General features: G+C 33.0%; 1 protein-coding gene across 1 annotated transcript; it reads right to left on the bottom strand.

The window, feature by feature from the left end:
* Positions 1-1,636: 1,636 nt before the first annotated feature.
* Positions 1,637-14,991, bottom strand: LOC136816797 (guanine nucleotide-binding protein G(s) subunit alpha-like). The gene is made up of 12 exons (XM_067073126.1): positions 14,748-14,991; positions 14,550-14,622; positions 14,364-14,418; positions 8,911-9,033; positions 6,514-6,611; positions 6,065-6,119; positions 5,569-5,642; positions 5,025-5,083; positions 4,263-4,383; positions 3,796-3,926; positions 3,554-3,621; positions 1,637-3,281 (listed from the first exon to the last, which is right to left on the bottom strand). Exons 1-12 carry the CDS (start codon positions 14,863-14,865, stop codon positions 3,135-3,137), a joined length of 1,122 nt encoding a protein of 373 aa, XP_066929227.1. The 5' UTR covers positions 14,866-14,991; the 3' UTR covers positions 1,637-3,134.
* Positions 14,992-16,021: the final 1,030 nt, after the last annotated feature.

Below are 16,021 nucleotides of genomic sequence, written 5' to 3'. Positions count from 1 at the left end.
TAACTCGATTTTTTATTTTCAAAAATGGATTTTCGAGTTAGGATTAACTCGAATTTTATTTTTCGAAAAAAGCTTTTCGAGCTAGCTAACTCGAATTTCTTTTTCACATAACCTTTTTTCGAGTTAGCTAACTCGGAATTTATTTATCGTTCACAAGTTTTCGAGTTAGCTATCCTGGATTTTTTTGTATGGTAGTAGAAAAATCCAGAAAATTTCGAAAAAGTAGGCGAAAGGAAGTTTGCTTGTTTTTCTTCCTCCTTTCTTCTTGTTTAATGTGGAGTGGAGTCGAGATTTTGTAAAAGATGAGAAATTAGATTTATTGAATTTAAGTGCCCTGATGTAACTTATGTATGCACCAACAAAATTTTGCTTCATAAAATTACATTTTGGGTGTTCTTTGCTTACTTTGGCTCCAGATAATTGTTTTGTCAGTTCTACAGATATGTTGCAGATTATTTCAAGGTATGTTAGTATGGAAGCCGAGAAAGGTCATCTGGCGATTTCTTTCAAATCTGTCGAGATTTCTTTCAAGTTGTCGAGATTATTTTTAAATGCATTTTCTTTGCCGAAAATAGGGTCCTCAAAGTTGAAATACTTGTCTACACAAATGTCTTCATTTTCTTCTACATAGATTCTTTTAATGCAATTTTTGAATTTTCAGATTGACATTGACATTTTTTTTTTTTTTTTTTTTTTATAGCAATATATTTCGCAGGTCTATTGACCTCTATGAAACAGAACTTTTGATTTTACATTTTATAAAGTTTTTTCTCCCATTTTTTTATCAAACGCTCTTTGAAGACTTGTAAGGAAGGTGCTTCAATAGACTAATAAACTAGTCGTTGAAAACAGACCCATATACAAAAAATCAAGCTCCAAATAAAAAGAATCGAAGGGGTGAAGTTTGCATTTTCCTTTTCTCTCACGCGCGCTGAATATTTAATTTACATTATTTGATTGACAGTTTTATTATAAGGTTATAAGTAATAACCGACTAGTTTACTAGTCTAGTGCTTCAACAATATCTTCTTCTAGATCATTCCAAGGTTTCACACTTCTGTAAAAAAGAGAGTTGCTTTGGTAGCCTCTTGGTTGCCCATTTTGTTGGTAACATCTGTCAGAAAAACACATTTTATACACGACAATTATGATAAATCACTATGATCAGAGCCTTAAGATATGTTCATAAAATTCATGTAAATGTAATGCGTGATTTGGACTATTTTTGGAGTGCAAAATTTTATGGGTCTTTTCATGTATCAGAACATCAGAGTGAATAGTACTAAAAAGATAGTTAGTGTGCTCACTGTTGCCCAAAGTTAATTTCTCGTGGAAATCAAAAGCCTTTCTTCATTAAATCGTATTAATTAAGCAATTTGACCGGCAATGGAAAAAATCAACTTCAAAATACAACGAGATTATAAAGAACGACAGCTTATTTTGGCGAGAATTTTGGCGGAAACATGTTTTGTTGAATTTCGTCAAAATTCGCAAAATTAAGTTCCCTACAGGTATTTTCCAAAAAATAAAGGAGGAACAGAGAATGCAGTAAACGACATTAAAACTGAAGCCAATAATCCAACTTTGGGCAAGTTTAGAAATTAGTAATGTCTATTTAGCATGGCACCTTTAAAGATTCACAGGAAGAATAATAAGGATTTTTTTTCGTTTGTATTTAGTTGTTGTATGTCCATTCATAACGGCTTATGAATATTTAATAATAATATATATTTATATAGTAAATAGCTTTTCAAAACTCACTATCATTAGTAAAAATAGGGTGCTCGGATGTAATAATAAAATAACATAAAATAATAAAACTAACCAAAAAAATTAGTAAGCTGAGTATTGTGGTTGTGGTTGAGGAATGATTCAGAGAATTTTTTTCAGGTTCTGGTTTAATAAAAATTACATTGTTTAACTGATGAAAAGATTACTCTCTAAGTCAATTAAACAGATGACAGTTTTCATTATTTTAAGTGGACCCCTGGAAATCGAAATGAAAATTGTGTAGCAAAGTAATCGATGTCGACAACAATAAATTTTTTGAAACAGTGAAAAGAAGTTTTTCTGCTTGGTTTTTCCAGCACCTTTTTGTTAAAAACACGTTGATTTAACAGTAAGACATTTTCATCATTCTTGAATGTGACGTGTCAAGGAAATTGTAATTATAAACCATTCACATCACATATCGGACTAAGAAAAGAAGAACATAAACTAAAAAAGGAATTTTGTCTTCATGTTTGCTTTCCTTTCCTCTCCTTGTAAAATATTTCCATTTCATTTCCAGAATAAGTAGTGTAGTGATAATAATCGTTTATTTGTGAAGCAACAAGGTAATAGAAACTGGTATCAATAAATTGAGCAGCAAAATAAGAATATTCACTTTTCATTCGATAAACACCCTGTGGTTGAATTGCAGCGAAACATTGACCAAAAACCAATTCTTACTCGTTGGAAAGGTCAAAACAACATTATCACTTTAAAAATCGTATTGAAAACGAATTCTCATGACAACATGGTATAGCAGCATGGGTGTAATAATTTTCAGCGATTCAATGCGTTTGATTATCTCTTATTAACAGTTTCCTTTTCTTTTATAACTCATAATTTTTCCAAATATTGTATCTTCTTTTTTGTCAATTATCATTATAAATAACATTTTTCCTGGTATGTTGTTGCAAAAAACACATAGCAGCATTGTAAAAGGCTCTTGAAAGCAATTCTCTCGTTGAATGTTCAATACCAAATAAAAGCTGTAATTGGATCGTGTAAAAAACGTGCTAACGTCAAACGTTTCAGATCTTTTATATCGGTCGGGAACTCTGGCGTTAAGGATCCTGGCTTCCCTTTAGTTAAAGCACTCGTTTTCCTCAAAACATGCAAAATCTATCAGATTTTCATCGCCCCGCGAATAATCTGACTGGCTGAAACACGACCATCGTATTTCATTGGTGTAAAAATCTCCCCTCCTTGAGTGACATGTCTTTTGGTTGGTGAACAGTGTACTAGACCGTACTTGATACAACCCTGAGACCATCGTGATATTTATTTTAACCTTTAACATTTTTGACGTTTTCGTTTGTTTCTAACCAAAACAACCATGATGATAAAGGGTAGACATATCGACCATGCTAGAGCAGTTCATACTGCCTCAAATGCATACGTTGTATAATATCTCGACAGTCATTAAATACACGCCTAATATTTTCAGTGTCCACTGCACATGTAAAGTGCGGATAACAGTAATGCTTCCCTTCACCGGTTGCCGTGCTTATCCTCTGTAAAAAAGATTCAAAAAAACATTTATTCAAAACTAATAATTAATAACCTGTTTTTAACTGTTTACATACAAATTTAAACATATTTAAAAGATATTGATCGAATTTGGTACATATGTGCATGTCAATTGTTCGATATCCACTCAAAGCATTTAAAATCTAGATAGTTACAGAATGTGGCCTAAAATGCATCCTGCAACCAAATAAACTACATACACAATAGAGGTGAGTTTTCCTCATAGCTCTATAAAAAAAGATAACACTGTACTTACTAAAAATTCGTCCCTAATGAAATATTTTGCCCTGGTCACCTCATCTTCCTCGCCAGCTTCTTTTATGGCTAAAAACAAAAACAAAAACAAAAACAATCAAAAATTAATAAACCAGAAACTACTGTTCATGATGCAGCAGCCAGAAAATACTCTAAATTTAATGGTCAGAAAAATTAACTGATTGATTATAAAATCTATGTGCTAGGATTAGTCTGCAATATGCTCATGGGTGTGATACATACCGTCTTCAGGTGTCCTATATCTTGCAAAATCTGCAAAGTAATCTTCTAATTTTGACTTTTGTGCCAGCACTTTGTCACGAAGTAAATCTTGTTTATTTAGAAATAGAATCACGGATATAGTTTTTAGAAACCTGAAAAAAGAAAAGGAAGGGAAATAAACAACACATTCATTTATCCAAAAACAATGAAATAATAGTTTTTTCGATTTTATAGATTTACCATATTAGATATTGTTTTAAGATATACAAAACAGGTACACCTATCATGTTAACAAAACAATGAAACTTTTCAAATTCTGTGCTTGCACAGGGCAATTAAATTTCTCAGATTTTGTGCTTGTACAGCACGGAGAAGGGAGAAATTTTTTTTGTTTCAAAAGTACTGTTTTAAAGCAAATTTTAATAGACTTGTCAAATATTCTTTAAAGGTAAAATGAAGAAAGGGAATAAGATTTTGAAATGTTATACCTATTATTCCATATACCAGTAAATAATTCTAAGCTTTCACGTAATCTGTTTTGTGTTTGATCCTCTCGTAATACAAGATTATAACTACTACACGCAACAACAAATATAATAGCTGTTACATCTGAAATAGAAAAATAATGATCACATTAGACATTGATAACACAAAGAATGTCAAATCTAAATGGCGAAGCTTGTAGCCTAAATAATAGTACATCCTTTCAAGATAATGCAACTGAGCATGATTTTAAAAATTTATTAAAATTTGTAACACTTTAAAAGTGTATTTTATTAATTCAAGGACAATTATCTGTATTGAATAAAATTGTCTGGTTTAGTTCACAATAAAATATGTTTCAATGAGATTAATTTAATTTTTTTTGCAAATTGTTGCCTTTTTTACAAAAACTCACGAAATTGTGTGAGATTGTAACACACAAAATGAGATCAATGCAAACTTTTTAAAATTACATTTTTAGCTTTAAATACCCTGTTAATTTACAATTTTTACAAAGAAAAATTTAAAGGACCATTCTCCAACTGATTTTTGGCTGATTCAACAAATTAAATCGACATAATGTATTTGAAAACATTGATTTACAAAAAAAAACAAGTAAATTATTTTTGGCTTGCAAAATTAATCTAATTGAAGAAGTGGAAAACACTCAAGGTACATTTTTTTCAATTTCACCTTGAGAGGAGTTCACTACACTAGCATCTTATAATTAAGAAGAATTAGAATTGATCAAAGTACTAAAATTGTACCATTGAAACATTGGATCCATTTTCGACGTTCATCTCTTTGTCCACCAACGTCAAACATACTAAAAAAATGAATTGGAAAAGACAGGGCTTGTTAGTTAACGAGATTACAAAAACCTGGCACTGTCAACACAAGGAAAACAACATTTAAGATGTATTATACAGATACAATATTTTACTTTTTAAGAAAACATTTGTACTTTGGTCTGAGTATGGCATGAGAAATGTGTTTTCAACGGAGCCAATCATTCCTTAAGTATGTTACTGAAATCTGCTTTGGTATCAAACCAGATATTTAAAAAATGTGGCGTGAAACAATGTGGCTGAAAATGACAGAGTTTGAATTCAGACCTCAGAAACATACAAAATTGCATAGAATACAAGGTTCTAGATTCCAGATTTCCAAAGATAATTCAAAATCTATGCCAAAATCAAAATTTTGTTGTAGTTTCAGTAACATCTCAAACTGTTAACAAGATTGATTTATAACCAATAAATAGAAATGAAAAAAAAAGAATCAAGTGTTTCAGTCTTATCATGAACTTACTGAAAATTTACTCTATCCACTTGAAATCTTGTTTCAATAATTCCACGCGTCAAAACACGACAGCGTAATAAGTCCTGAAAGAGAATTTAGAATTAATTTGGAAACATGCTCACATAATGGTAAAGAGAAACAGTTCATGCAGTTTAGTTGAATTCCAAAAAAGGCTTTGCTGCAACTTTAGGTTGTTTAAAAAATTGAATTTTAGGGAAAGAAAGATACCTTTTTCACCAAACGAAAAACAGTCTCTTTAAAACTCAATTTTTGTGCTTCTAAATTATCAAAAATTCTTGAAATATACAGTTTTATTCATCTTTGGTATGTTTTTTTTGAAAGCCAGTAGTATAGCCTGGCTCTTCTGTTTCCCTTTCAAGATTACCTTTATGTTAATAGATTGCTGATTATGTTGAACAAATTTGTCAAAATATAATTTTTCTGACCAACAATCAGCATCAACAATTGTCAGTTGAAGTTACAAAAGAAGTCAGATTACACTTACTTGATTACTGGGACTGTAGTCTTTTTTCCGAACTTCAGAAGTCCTATCGAGAAAACTGGAATGAAAGATAAAATCACAGGGTTAATATAAAGTAGTTGAAATTAATATTATAATTGAAACAGATTGAAGAGGAATTTGCCTTGACTGGAAATTTTGTGTGAGACAAAAAATCATTTCAATTCTAAACTTTTAAGTTAAAGATTTTTCAAAAACAATTTTTTTTCAATTCTTTTACAGAAATGCAGAAGTAAAACATTTTTTTTAATTCTTGTTTCCATGCCACTATCTGGGTGAACAAGTCAACCAACTTCAAAAAATGAGAAAATAATGTCATATTCCTTTCCATTTTATCCTGTAACCAATTCCTACCATACATTCATCCTTAACATTAAAATTTAAATTAGAAATTTTGTTCTTCAACAAAAACAAAAGCAAAAACATAACCATACTATTGTGCACAGTCTATTAATTGATATTCATTTGATCTTTCAAAACATCCTTGGACACCTTTGTCTTTCCATAGGATTTCAACATGATCATAAAAGTCCTAAAAAAAATAATAAGAATTTTTATCAACCTAAGGTATGTGTATGTAAGTTACAAAATAGGTTTTTACGAAATTTGATTTTTTTGAGATACTTTCTTTTTTGTATAAAGAAATTTGACTTATGGCTTATGCTTAACTGAAAAATATCACATTATTATGTCAAAATTGTATCTTAATGTTAAATTTACTTTGTTTGTATCGAGCACTTTAAAAATGACAAGTTGTTTCAAATTCTTCATTGTTGACCAATAATTTCTAAAATTAATAGGCTTAGTGAAGTTAGGGTAACTTGAAGCCTAGGAATAGGGTGTAAACTGGATTTTGAATTTTAGAGTTTCAAAATTGTCACAATTTTTTATCAAAATTTATTATATTGTAAGACTTTTTGCGCAATTTTGAGGTCCATAAGTCAAAAATCCACTGTTTGCCCCAGGGGTATCTGATTCGCGGTAGTAGCAAAAAACGGCAAAAATGACATTTTTTGTCCATTTTAAGACTATTAAAGGCCAGGAAATGGTCAAAATGGTTTCTAAATGGTGTCTTGTACTAATATTCAACACAAAAAGACAAAATAACCTCAGCGAGATCGCTCAATGTTTCAATTTCAGGCTAAAAAGGCCGATTTTCTCGGATTCTGGGTAGCAAAATGCATGAAAGCAGCATTTTTGAGGACCCACAACTTTTAAACTTTTTAAGGTACACACTTGAAATTTTCAGCAATGAAACACTTCAGAGAAAGCTCCAGGAAAAATTAAACTTGAGTTTTCAAATATTTCCTATAAATCCATAATGGCGCCCTAGAAATTGAGTTTTCATGCTAAATGCCAATATTTCAAGCTAAAACTTGGTTTTCTCTGGCTAAAATCTCAAAAATGGTTTCAAATGGTGTCCTGAAATCTTTGGGTGTTGAAAGTATTCAGGAAAACTCTGGGAGAATCAAAATGGTTTGGGTTAGAAATTTGCCAAAGTCCGCAATGTGGAATTGCATTTCCACTAAAACGCAATATTTAGAGTTAAAGTCTGATTTTCTCAGACTAAAATCTCAAAAGTGATTTCAAATAGGGTCCTGAAATCTTTTGGTGTTGAAAGTATTCTGGAAATACTATGGGAAAACCAAGATGGTTTTCGTCAGAAATTTGCCAAAGTCTGCCATTATGGAATTGTATCTCATTCTAAAACACAATGTTTTGAGTAAGCTTAAGTGTTCTTCCTAAAGAAATGAAATTCATAATGGCAGACTTTGGCATATATATGACCATTGTAAACCACTATGATTTTCCTTGAGTGTTCCCAGAATACTTTCAACACCAAAAGATTTCAGGACCCTATTTGAAACCATTTTTGAGATTTTAGCCTGAGAAAATTAGACTTTAACTCTTAAATATCACGTTTTAGTAGGAAATGCAATACCATATTGGCAGACTTAGGCAAATTTCAAACCCAAACCATTTTGGTTCTCCCAGAGTAGATCCAGAATACTTTCAACACCAAAAATTTCAGGACCCTATTTGAAAGCATTTTTGCGATTTTAGCCTGAGAAAATCAGACTTTAACTCTAAATATTGCGTTTTAGTGGGAAATGCAATACCATAATGGCAGACTTGGGCAAATTTCTGACCCAAACCATTTTGATTCTCCCAGAGTATTTTCAGAATACTTCCAAGATTCAAAGATTTCAGAACACCATTTGAAATCATTTTTTAGATTTTAGCCCAAGAAAACTGAGTTTTAGCTTGAAATATTGGCATTTAGCATGAAAACTCAATTTCTAGGGCGCCATTATGGATTTATAGGAAATATTTGAAAACTCAAGTTTGATTTTTCCTGGAGCTTTCTCTGAAGTGTTTCATTGCTGAAAATTTCAAGTGTGTACCTTAAAAAGTTTAAAAGTTGTGGGTCCTCAAAAATGCTGCTTTCATGCATTTTGCAACCCAGAATCTGAGAAAATCGGCCTTTTTAGCCTGAAATTGAAATATTGAGCGATCTCGCTGGGGTTATTTTGTCTTTTTGTGTTGAATATTAGTACAAGACACCATTTAGAAACCATTTTGACCATTTCCTGGCCTTTTATAGTCTTAAAATGGACAAAAAATGCCATTTTTGCCGTTTTTTGCTACTACCGCGAATCAGATACCCCTGGGGCAAACAGTGGATTTTTGACGTATGGACCTAAAAATTGCGCAAAAAGTCTTACAATATGATAAATTTTGATAAAAAATTGTGACAATTTTGAAAATCCAAAAAAAGTATTTTTTCATGGTTCCAGTTTACACCCTACTAGGAATAAAGAAAAATTTACTTGAGGATATTCAAATTCTTCATCGGGGGCTGCATTTTCATGTAGCCAATCTATCCTCCATTGTTCTTCTGGATGTTCCAGTGTAGCTGGCGGTAATATAGTTTTCATTGCACCTGTTACAGTCTAGAATTAATTCATAATAATAAGATTTTTAAGTGTTGTTACCATTAAGAAAATCATCTTGATGTAAACAATGAAGTCAGGCTGCACTTTAAAAAATGGTAGTTTGTTGTTACCCAACCCTAGATTTTGAAAGTTGGGTCTACATTCAAATAGTTTTGAAGAAAAGCAGACAAGCTAGAAGGGAATTTCCAACTGTATTTAAGCTTAAAATTGAACGGAATACGTTCAGGGAACTTTTTTGGTGAGAACTAATTTTTGACGAATGGTCGATTCAAAATAGTTTTTTAATTTTGGTGAAAACTAATTTTGGCGAATCAATGATTTTTTAGTTTTGGCGAGGAACTTATCTTGGCAAATGACAGCGTAAATCTGTTCTATTTTGCCTTATTTGAAGCTTTTTTTACGAACTCAGGAAGTTATTTAGGCAAAAAACAAAATTTTTAATTTTGGCAAGAACTTATTTTGGTGAATCAATGATTTTTTTAATTTTGGCGAGAACTTAATTTGGCAAATGACCTAAAAAATTAATTTTGGTGGGAACTAGATTTGGCAAATTTTGAGTTTGCTCGCCAATTTTGCCAAAATTAGTTCTCGTCAAGATAAGTTCCCTTAAAGTAGAAAGTTTGAACTTTTAGAAGAAAAGAATTTTAATTCTCTAAAACAAATTGTCAGAAAAACAGTTAGAAGTGTCATAGTGTGAACCCCTCTTCTTTAAGGGGGATCCAGCTTTTCAAGAAAGGCTGTATAGGGGGGATGAGAGATTTACCGAGTAAAATGGGGAGGTTTGAGTTTTTAGTGGGGTATTAAATAAAAATAGGGGGATGACAACTTTTTGGTAAAAATATGTATTATATCTTAAATTGGTCAAAGAATTGGGTATAGGTCCAACAAAATGGCAATGTAAATGGCAAATTTTTCACCTGCGGCATCATTTTATACCCTTTCTTACCATATAAATTTGAATTTTTTGGTATTAAATGGTTTGTGAACCACCACTGTAGTTAGTGCGAGTTCGAAAATTTTTTAAAATAGGGGGATGCATAATACAGGGGGATGAAATATAAATGGGGGGGGGGACCAGACCTCTCTGCACACTATATTACCGTTTATTCTCAATTGTGTACTGAACTTTGATAAACGGGAAAAAGTGGTAACTAGTACCGCGTGTTTATTATACCTTTTGGTATAATGATGGCAATAACTTTTTAGGGGTTGACAAGTTTCAAGTTAGAGTTGGTCAGGTGACCAGGCTTTGTCATTTGAAAAATGCAGGCGTATGGTCAATCACACTCCACAAACTTTATTTTTTGGAATTTAGGCGTGTGATAAGGAGTGTTGTGTAGTGAAATTTGGATTTATGGCGTGTGATTGATCACACCCCTCAGAGATTTTAGGTGTGTGTGGAGGCATGTGCGTGCTATCACACGCCTTAAATGATGCAGCCTGGATGACAGCAAACAAACATTTTTTTGAATCTAGTCTCATTTAAATTGCATGAAGTAAACATAAGGCCATTGAAGAAAAAAGACAGAATTTAAGATATGCATCAGACAACTGCAAACTTTGTGTAAAAACTATATACCTTAATGCCCTTAATTTTCGCGCGCCCTTAATTTTTGCGCACTACCACTGCACAGAAATTAAAGGATACGCGAAAAAGACCTATTTTTGCGCACTAGGTCGGATAAGGTCGCAAAAGGTGGGCGGATTAGCAAATAAGGCATTTTTAGTCACTTATGGCTTTTCTAAGGATTTTTGATAAAAATATGTTATTCATAGTACAGTGGAGCCTTTAAGTAGCAGACACCATTGGTGAAACATATTAGTGTCCGCTAATTAGAGTGTCCGCCTTTTGGAGACTTTTTTATGAGGATTTGACTAGAAAACAGCCAGAAAAAAATATGTAAAATATGTAAAGAGAAACAAATTTTAGGATGCGCGAAAATTGATGATAATATGGGTGCGCGAAAATTAAAGGATGCACGAAAGGTCGTTTTTAAGGGGTGCGCAAAAATTAAAGGCGCAAAAATTATAGGGCTCGAAAATAAAAGGCGCGCGAAAATTAAGGGCATTAAGGTAAAGAATTATAATATCATAGTGCGGAAAGGGGTCTGATCTTGGTATCCCCCCAACCTTTAAAAATGCCTATCCCCCAAGGGTTTTGGGCTAAAATTTTCATGGTAAAAAGGGAAGGGAAACAGTAAAGAAAAATTAAGTCTGGCAAATATAATACCACTTTTTAGTGAAAATAAAGAACTTCCTTTCATGCAGACCAAATTTCATAACAGTGCTGGAAAAACATCTACAATATATGTAAGCCCCCCCCTTCTTGCTATCCCCCCCCTTTTTAATGAAAATTTCTGATCCCCCACCCTTCTTCACTTTTTTGGAAGGTGTCATCCCCCCCTTAAGAAACGGGGGGTCCGAACTATGAATATAACAATGATACACACAATATTAACACTTTGTCTCGGTCCTTTTCTTTTACCAAACAATAAAATTGATTATCAAAGAAATAGATTTAAGCCAGGATGCTCCATTATAAAAACATAAAATCTAAAATTGTAGGAAATTTAAAAGACTTCATTAATTCTATTTCTGTGCTGCAAATTCTGATCTGGTAGCTTTACTAAATAGTACCATTCAGTCAGTAATCGAGATAGCGGTCGGTTTAGTTAAAATCCACCAGAAATAAAAAATGACCAACCCAAAAAAATTTTCAGATGTAAAGAAATAAACAACCAATACTTGACAGTTAGTGGAAGTACCTCGATTTTAAGCATGTTCAAAGTTTACAATAACGACTTTCTTTTTATTACTGAAACCAAACGAGTGAGAACAAGTCATAAAACTAAAAGTCAGCGCTCCGTGGTTGTGACATAGTTTACGAAATTGTTTAAGATAAAAAGGCACACTTTATAACAACCTTTTTCTACGTCATTGTTTTGAAGCCTCTTTGTAGGAGAATGTGTCTTTCTACCAGTTTCAGGACTTCTTTATATATATTATTAAAACACAATTGTAAAATTTGAAAACTAAATAAAAATTAATGACGTCGCTAGGATGCGCCAAGGTTACCATAAAACTCCTGTTTCTACAACACTTTATGGCAGATTAAAAAGACTATCAGAAAACGAAAAAAGCTTCTTTGTTTTTCATTTTCACATTTATGGGAAAGAATGAAACTTCCCCATGGTTGCGAAATGGTGACTATGGGTAATTCCTTTGTTCTTTTGCTTTTTTCTTTTGTTCTATGTTACATAAAGACGCTTCACAAATCGAAGTACTTCCACTAACTGCTTGAGTGATCTATATTAATCCTATACTGTTTGGTTAATGTTGGTCCAATCTTTTGGAATAATCATTTTCTGCCGATTATTTTCATTTAGCTTGTTTTTGTAATAAACCAATTCAAACATTTTTGAGGCAGTAGAAAGAATGTTAGATTCGTACCTTTTTCAAAACATCTTAAAGAAAGAGTCATTTTCTATGCAATGATCTAGCTTATCTTTCCTTCTTTCAAGATTCATTATTAGAAATAATTAATGCCATTAAAATGAATGAGTTTTAAGCCAATAATGAGAGGCAAATTTTCAAAATGTTCTGCCCCTCAGCCTGGGTGACACTAAACACAAGCAATTCACTGAAATAGCCAATCACAACGAAAAGGCAATTTCCATATGGCACCATGCTCAGGTCACAAAAAAGTATGGCTGAATCAGCCTGAACATTTTGTTCGGTTCATATTCGGGCCATGCATTTACAAATACATACAAAACATCATAGGAATAGTAGAAGTTAAATTTATACTGTGAAGTCGGATTGCATCAGTGGAGGCTAACTTGCATAGCCATCAAATGACTGACCACTCAAAGCAGCAAAATTCCAAAACAAATAAACTACGCAGCTCCGCTCACAGCTCTACTGTACCATTTTGTTTTGATTTTGCAGGCGAGTTACCTGCGCCAAGCGTTAAACAAGCAGCAAACATATCATAAACTAGACTGTGGAAAAAGTGTAACGCTTGGATTTCCAGGCTAGTTTGATTTAAGCTCAAAAATGTAATTACAACAGTCTAAAAACGATCCAGGGAATTTCTCCTTTGCAGTATGAGAAGACCACGCAAAAACGGAACGAAACTTGTTCCAGTTATAGAAGTTTGAGTTAAAGAGACTCTAACTACTGTGATTACAAAAAAAATGAGGAAAAAATAACCAACATAATCTTGTTCTGTAAATGATCATGCAAGCCAGTTTGTGTTGTTAACCAAAAGAAATCATTGAGCTAGCCACTGCTTTTTTGAAGGGTGTTGGTTTGCAAGCAACAGGGAGATAACCTGATAACAGCTGTTCATAATTTTCTTACATGCACGGTAAACCTCTGAAGGCACTTGAAAATTGTACATCTGAGGAAAATAGTCCTCCCGCGGGAAATTTTACAACAAGAATCTTGTTGTGCGCCAGAAAGTCAAAAACTGATACGGCTCCCTATTTGTAAACACAATCACGCAACTTTGTTGTCATCCCCAGTCCTTTTAGACAAACCGGTCCTTACGATTTTGAGATAGCATATTCGTCAGATTGTATGTTTTCACCCATCCCTTTAGAGCTTCAGCGTGGTGGGCAGAAAACAACCACAATCGGATCTCAGGTTACAGGGAGACAAATCAAGATCAATAAAAAACTCTAGATTATCTAGGAGTGTCTTTGGCAAAAGAGGCGAAACTGGCTGATACTGTAATGTGTTGATGTCTTATTTCTATCAACGAAAACTTGTCATACTAGACTCAAACAAAATAACCTCAAGATTGCCTTATGAGCAGTGGAACTAAGGTGTTTTTAGTTTGAATGTAGTCATAGAAAATAAATATAAAAAACATTGAAATGGTAAAGAAACTTTGACTTAAACCAAAATATTACATTTCAAGCAAACAACAGTCTTCATTTTTGAGTGTAAAAAGAGTTCATAGGCCATAATTTGGATCTAAAAAAATGCCAAGGATGACCTAAGTTTTTATCGAGCTGTTATTTTGTCAAAATTTAGAAGGGAGGAAACTTATTATACAAAGTTTGTATGTTTGGGATAATATGACCTTTTAACCGAGCCTTGTATATTTTGCAGCTACGCAACTTTTCAGCCACATAGAGACGGAAAATGTTGTTTTGAACGAAATGAGCACGTGATATTTTAGTCATGTGACTGCTTCGAATAAGGTTTTGTACTGCGAAAATCTGTGCGCGGATAATTATCACGTGATATTATTTTCGACGAAAAGGACCGAGAACGGCAGTGTTATGAAAACAGCTAAACGATCAATAAAATAAACTTACGAGTATTCCTTCTTTTATATTTCGTTTTATATCCTCTATTTTTTCTTTTTTCTCCCTAGAAACGAAGATAGAATGTTTTTCAAATCAGAGTTAGAAATTTTAGAATTTAGCTTCCATCTAACATGAATCTAGGACAATTATAATTTAAGGAGGAGCCCCTTGTCTGTGAAAAACATGGCAACTTACTGTTCATTGAATCCGTCCACATGAAGAATTCTCATCTGCTTTACAATCGTACTTTTACCACTTTCACCAGCACCTTTAAACAAAATAAAACAGTATTCTCTTAGAACTATACTCTACCAAACATACTAAACCAAATAATTCCATACAACATGTACAAAAACAACAACAATAATAAAAACAAAAACAACAACAATATACCAAGTAATAATAATCGATGTGTTGCTCGGTAGGCAATTTTGTCTTGTTTTATGTCATTATCAATCTTTTTACTACGTTTCTTTGCTTCATCATCTTGAGTACTGCTGACGCAGCCCATCCTCAACGTATGTGTAAGAGATTCGAGGAGTTATCCTCGCCCGCTTCAAATAATTCTACATCTAAAAGTCTTTATTTCACTTCACTTTGAAATTGGAAACTTCTCCCACATCATACTTTGGATACTATACCAGCCGGCCGAAAAAATGAATATGGCCTCGCGCATGCGCAAGGGTGTGGTAAGTCCCCGTCTATGAAAATCGCGGGATAGCATCTCAGCGGAAAGAACCTTTCTCGGAGTACGAGTCTCAGTGATTCTGCGACATTTTGACATTGCTATTCACATTTAGCTCTTCCAATGCATGATTTTCAGGCATTTTTGAAATTTAATGCATTATTTTAATGTATTTCGTTCCCGAAAGATGCAAAACGTTAAATAGCGAGCCGAAGCGAGTAATCCCGAAATATACGGAAAGGGCCTGGTAGTACCGGACCATTTCAACGAACGGCGAGAAAAATGCACCTCCGACAAACGACTTTGAAGCGACGGAGTTACGAATAAAGGATTTTGCATTTCTTCTCCTTGTCCTTTTTACTTTCCTCGTTTCAATAAAAAAACTCTTAGGTCTCTCGTAAAACAGGCAAGCGCCGAGACTTCTCGGGTGAGTTAGGGCGTGTCTAGATTTTTAAAAATCACAAATCCCGAATCCGCGACCAATAGCACCCATTCTCATGGATTCACTTAAGGATTTTTAGATGACCTATACCTTAAAGTTTCAGGATCCGGTGTTACGTAATTAAATATTAACCTAAAAATTAATTATTAAAGAAAATGTGAATTGTGACGTCATCAAATTATGACGTCATAAATCGTAAATTAGCTCTAACTCTATAAGTACATGTCAAATCTTTGTCAAATTTGGACCAAAGACGCATCTTAATGGTGCCAAACTTTTCAATGAAAAATTTTTTGAAAATTTTGATGACATCAGCAAAAAATGCAAAAAATCGAAAAATGCAATTTTTTGCTGACGTCATCAAATTTTTCCAAATTTTTTTTTTTCAAAAAGTTACATTTCAGTTAGATGCATCTTTGGTCCAAATTTGGGATAGATTTGACACGTATTTTTTATATTATAGCGATTATACGATTCATGACGTCACCAAATTCGATCAAATTATGACGTCATGATTACAATTTCTTTAATAATTAATTT

The sequence above is a fragment of the Clytia hemisphaerica genome, unplaced genomic scaffold (genome assembly GCF_902728285.1).
Source record: "Clytia hemisphaerica strain Z4C2 unplaced genomic scaffold, Clytia hemisphaerica genome assembly, whole genome shotgun sequence".
Classification (NCBI taxonomy): domain Eukaryota; kingdom Metazoa; phylum Cnidaria; class Hydrozoa; order Leptothecata; family Clytiidae; genus Clytia; species Clytia hemisphaerica.
This window is presented reverse-complemented; position numbering and strand designations above follow the sequence as displayed.

Bases quoted from the DNA above. Each gene is read 5' to 3' on its own strand.
- LOC136816797 (XM_067073126.1), bottom strand. From the start codon at position 14,865: ATGGGCTGCGTCAGCAGTACTCAAGATGATGAAGCAAAGAAACGTAGT. The intron at 4,384-5,024 runs GTACAATTTTAG...TTTCTATTTCAG, and splicing joins ATGGATCCAATGTTTCAATG to ATGTAACAGCTATTATATTT. The intron at 3,282-3,553 runs GTAAGTACAGTG...TCTTTTTTACAG, and splicing joins TCATTAGGGACGAATTTTTA to AGGATAAGCACGGCAACCGG.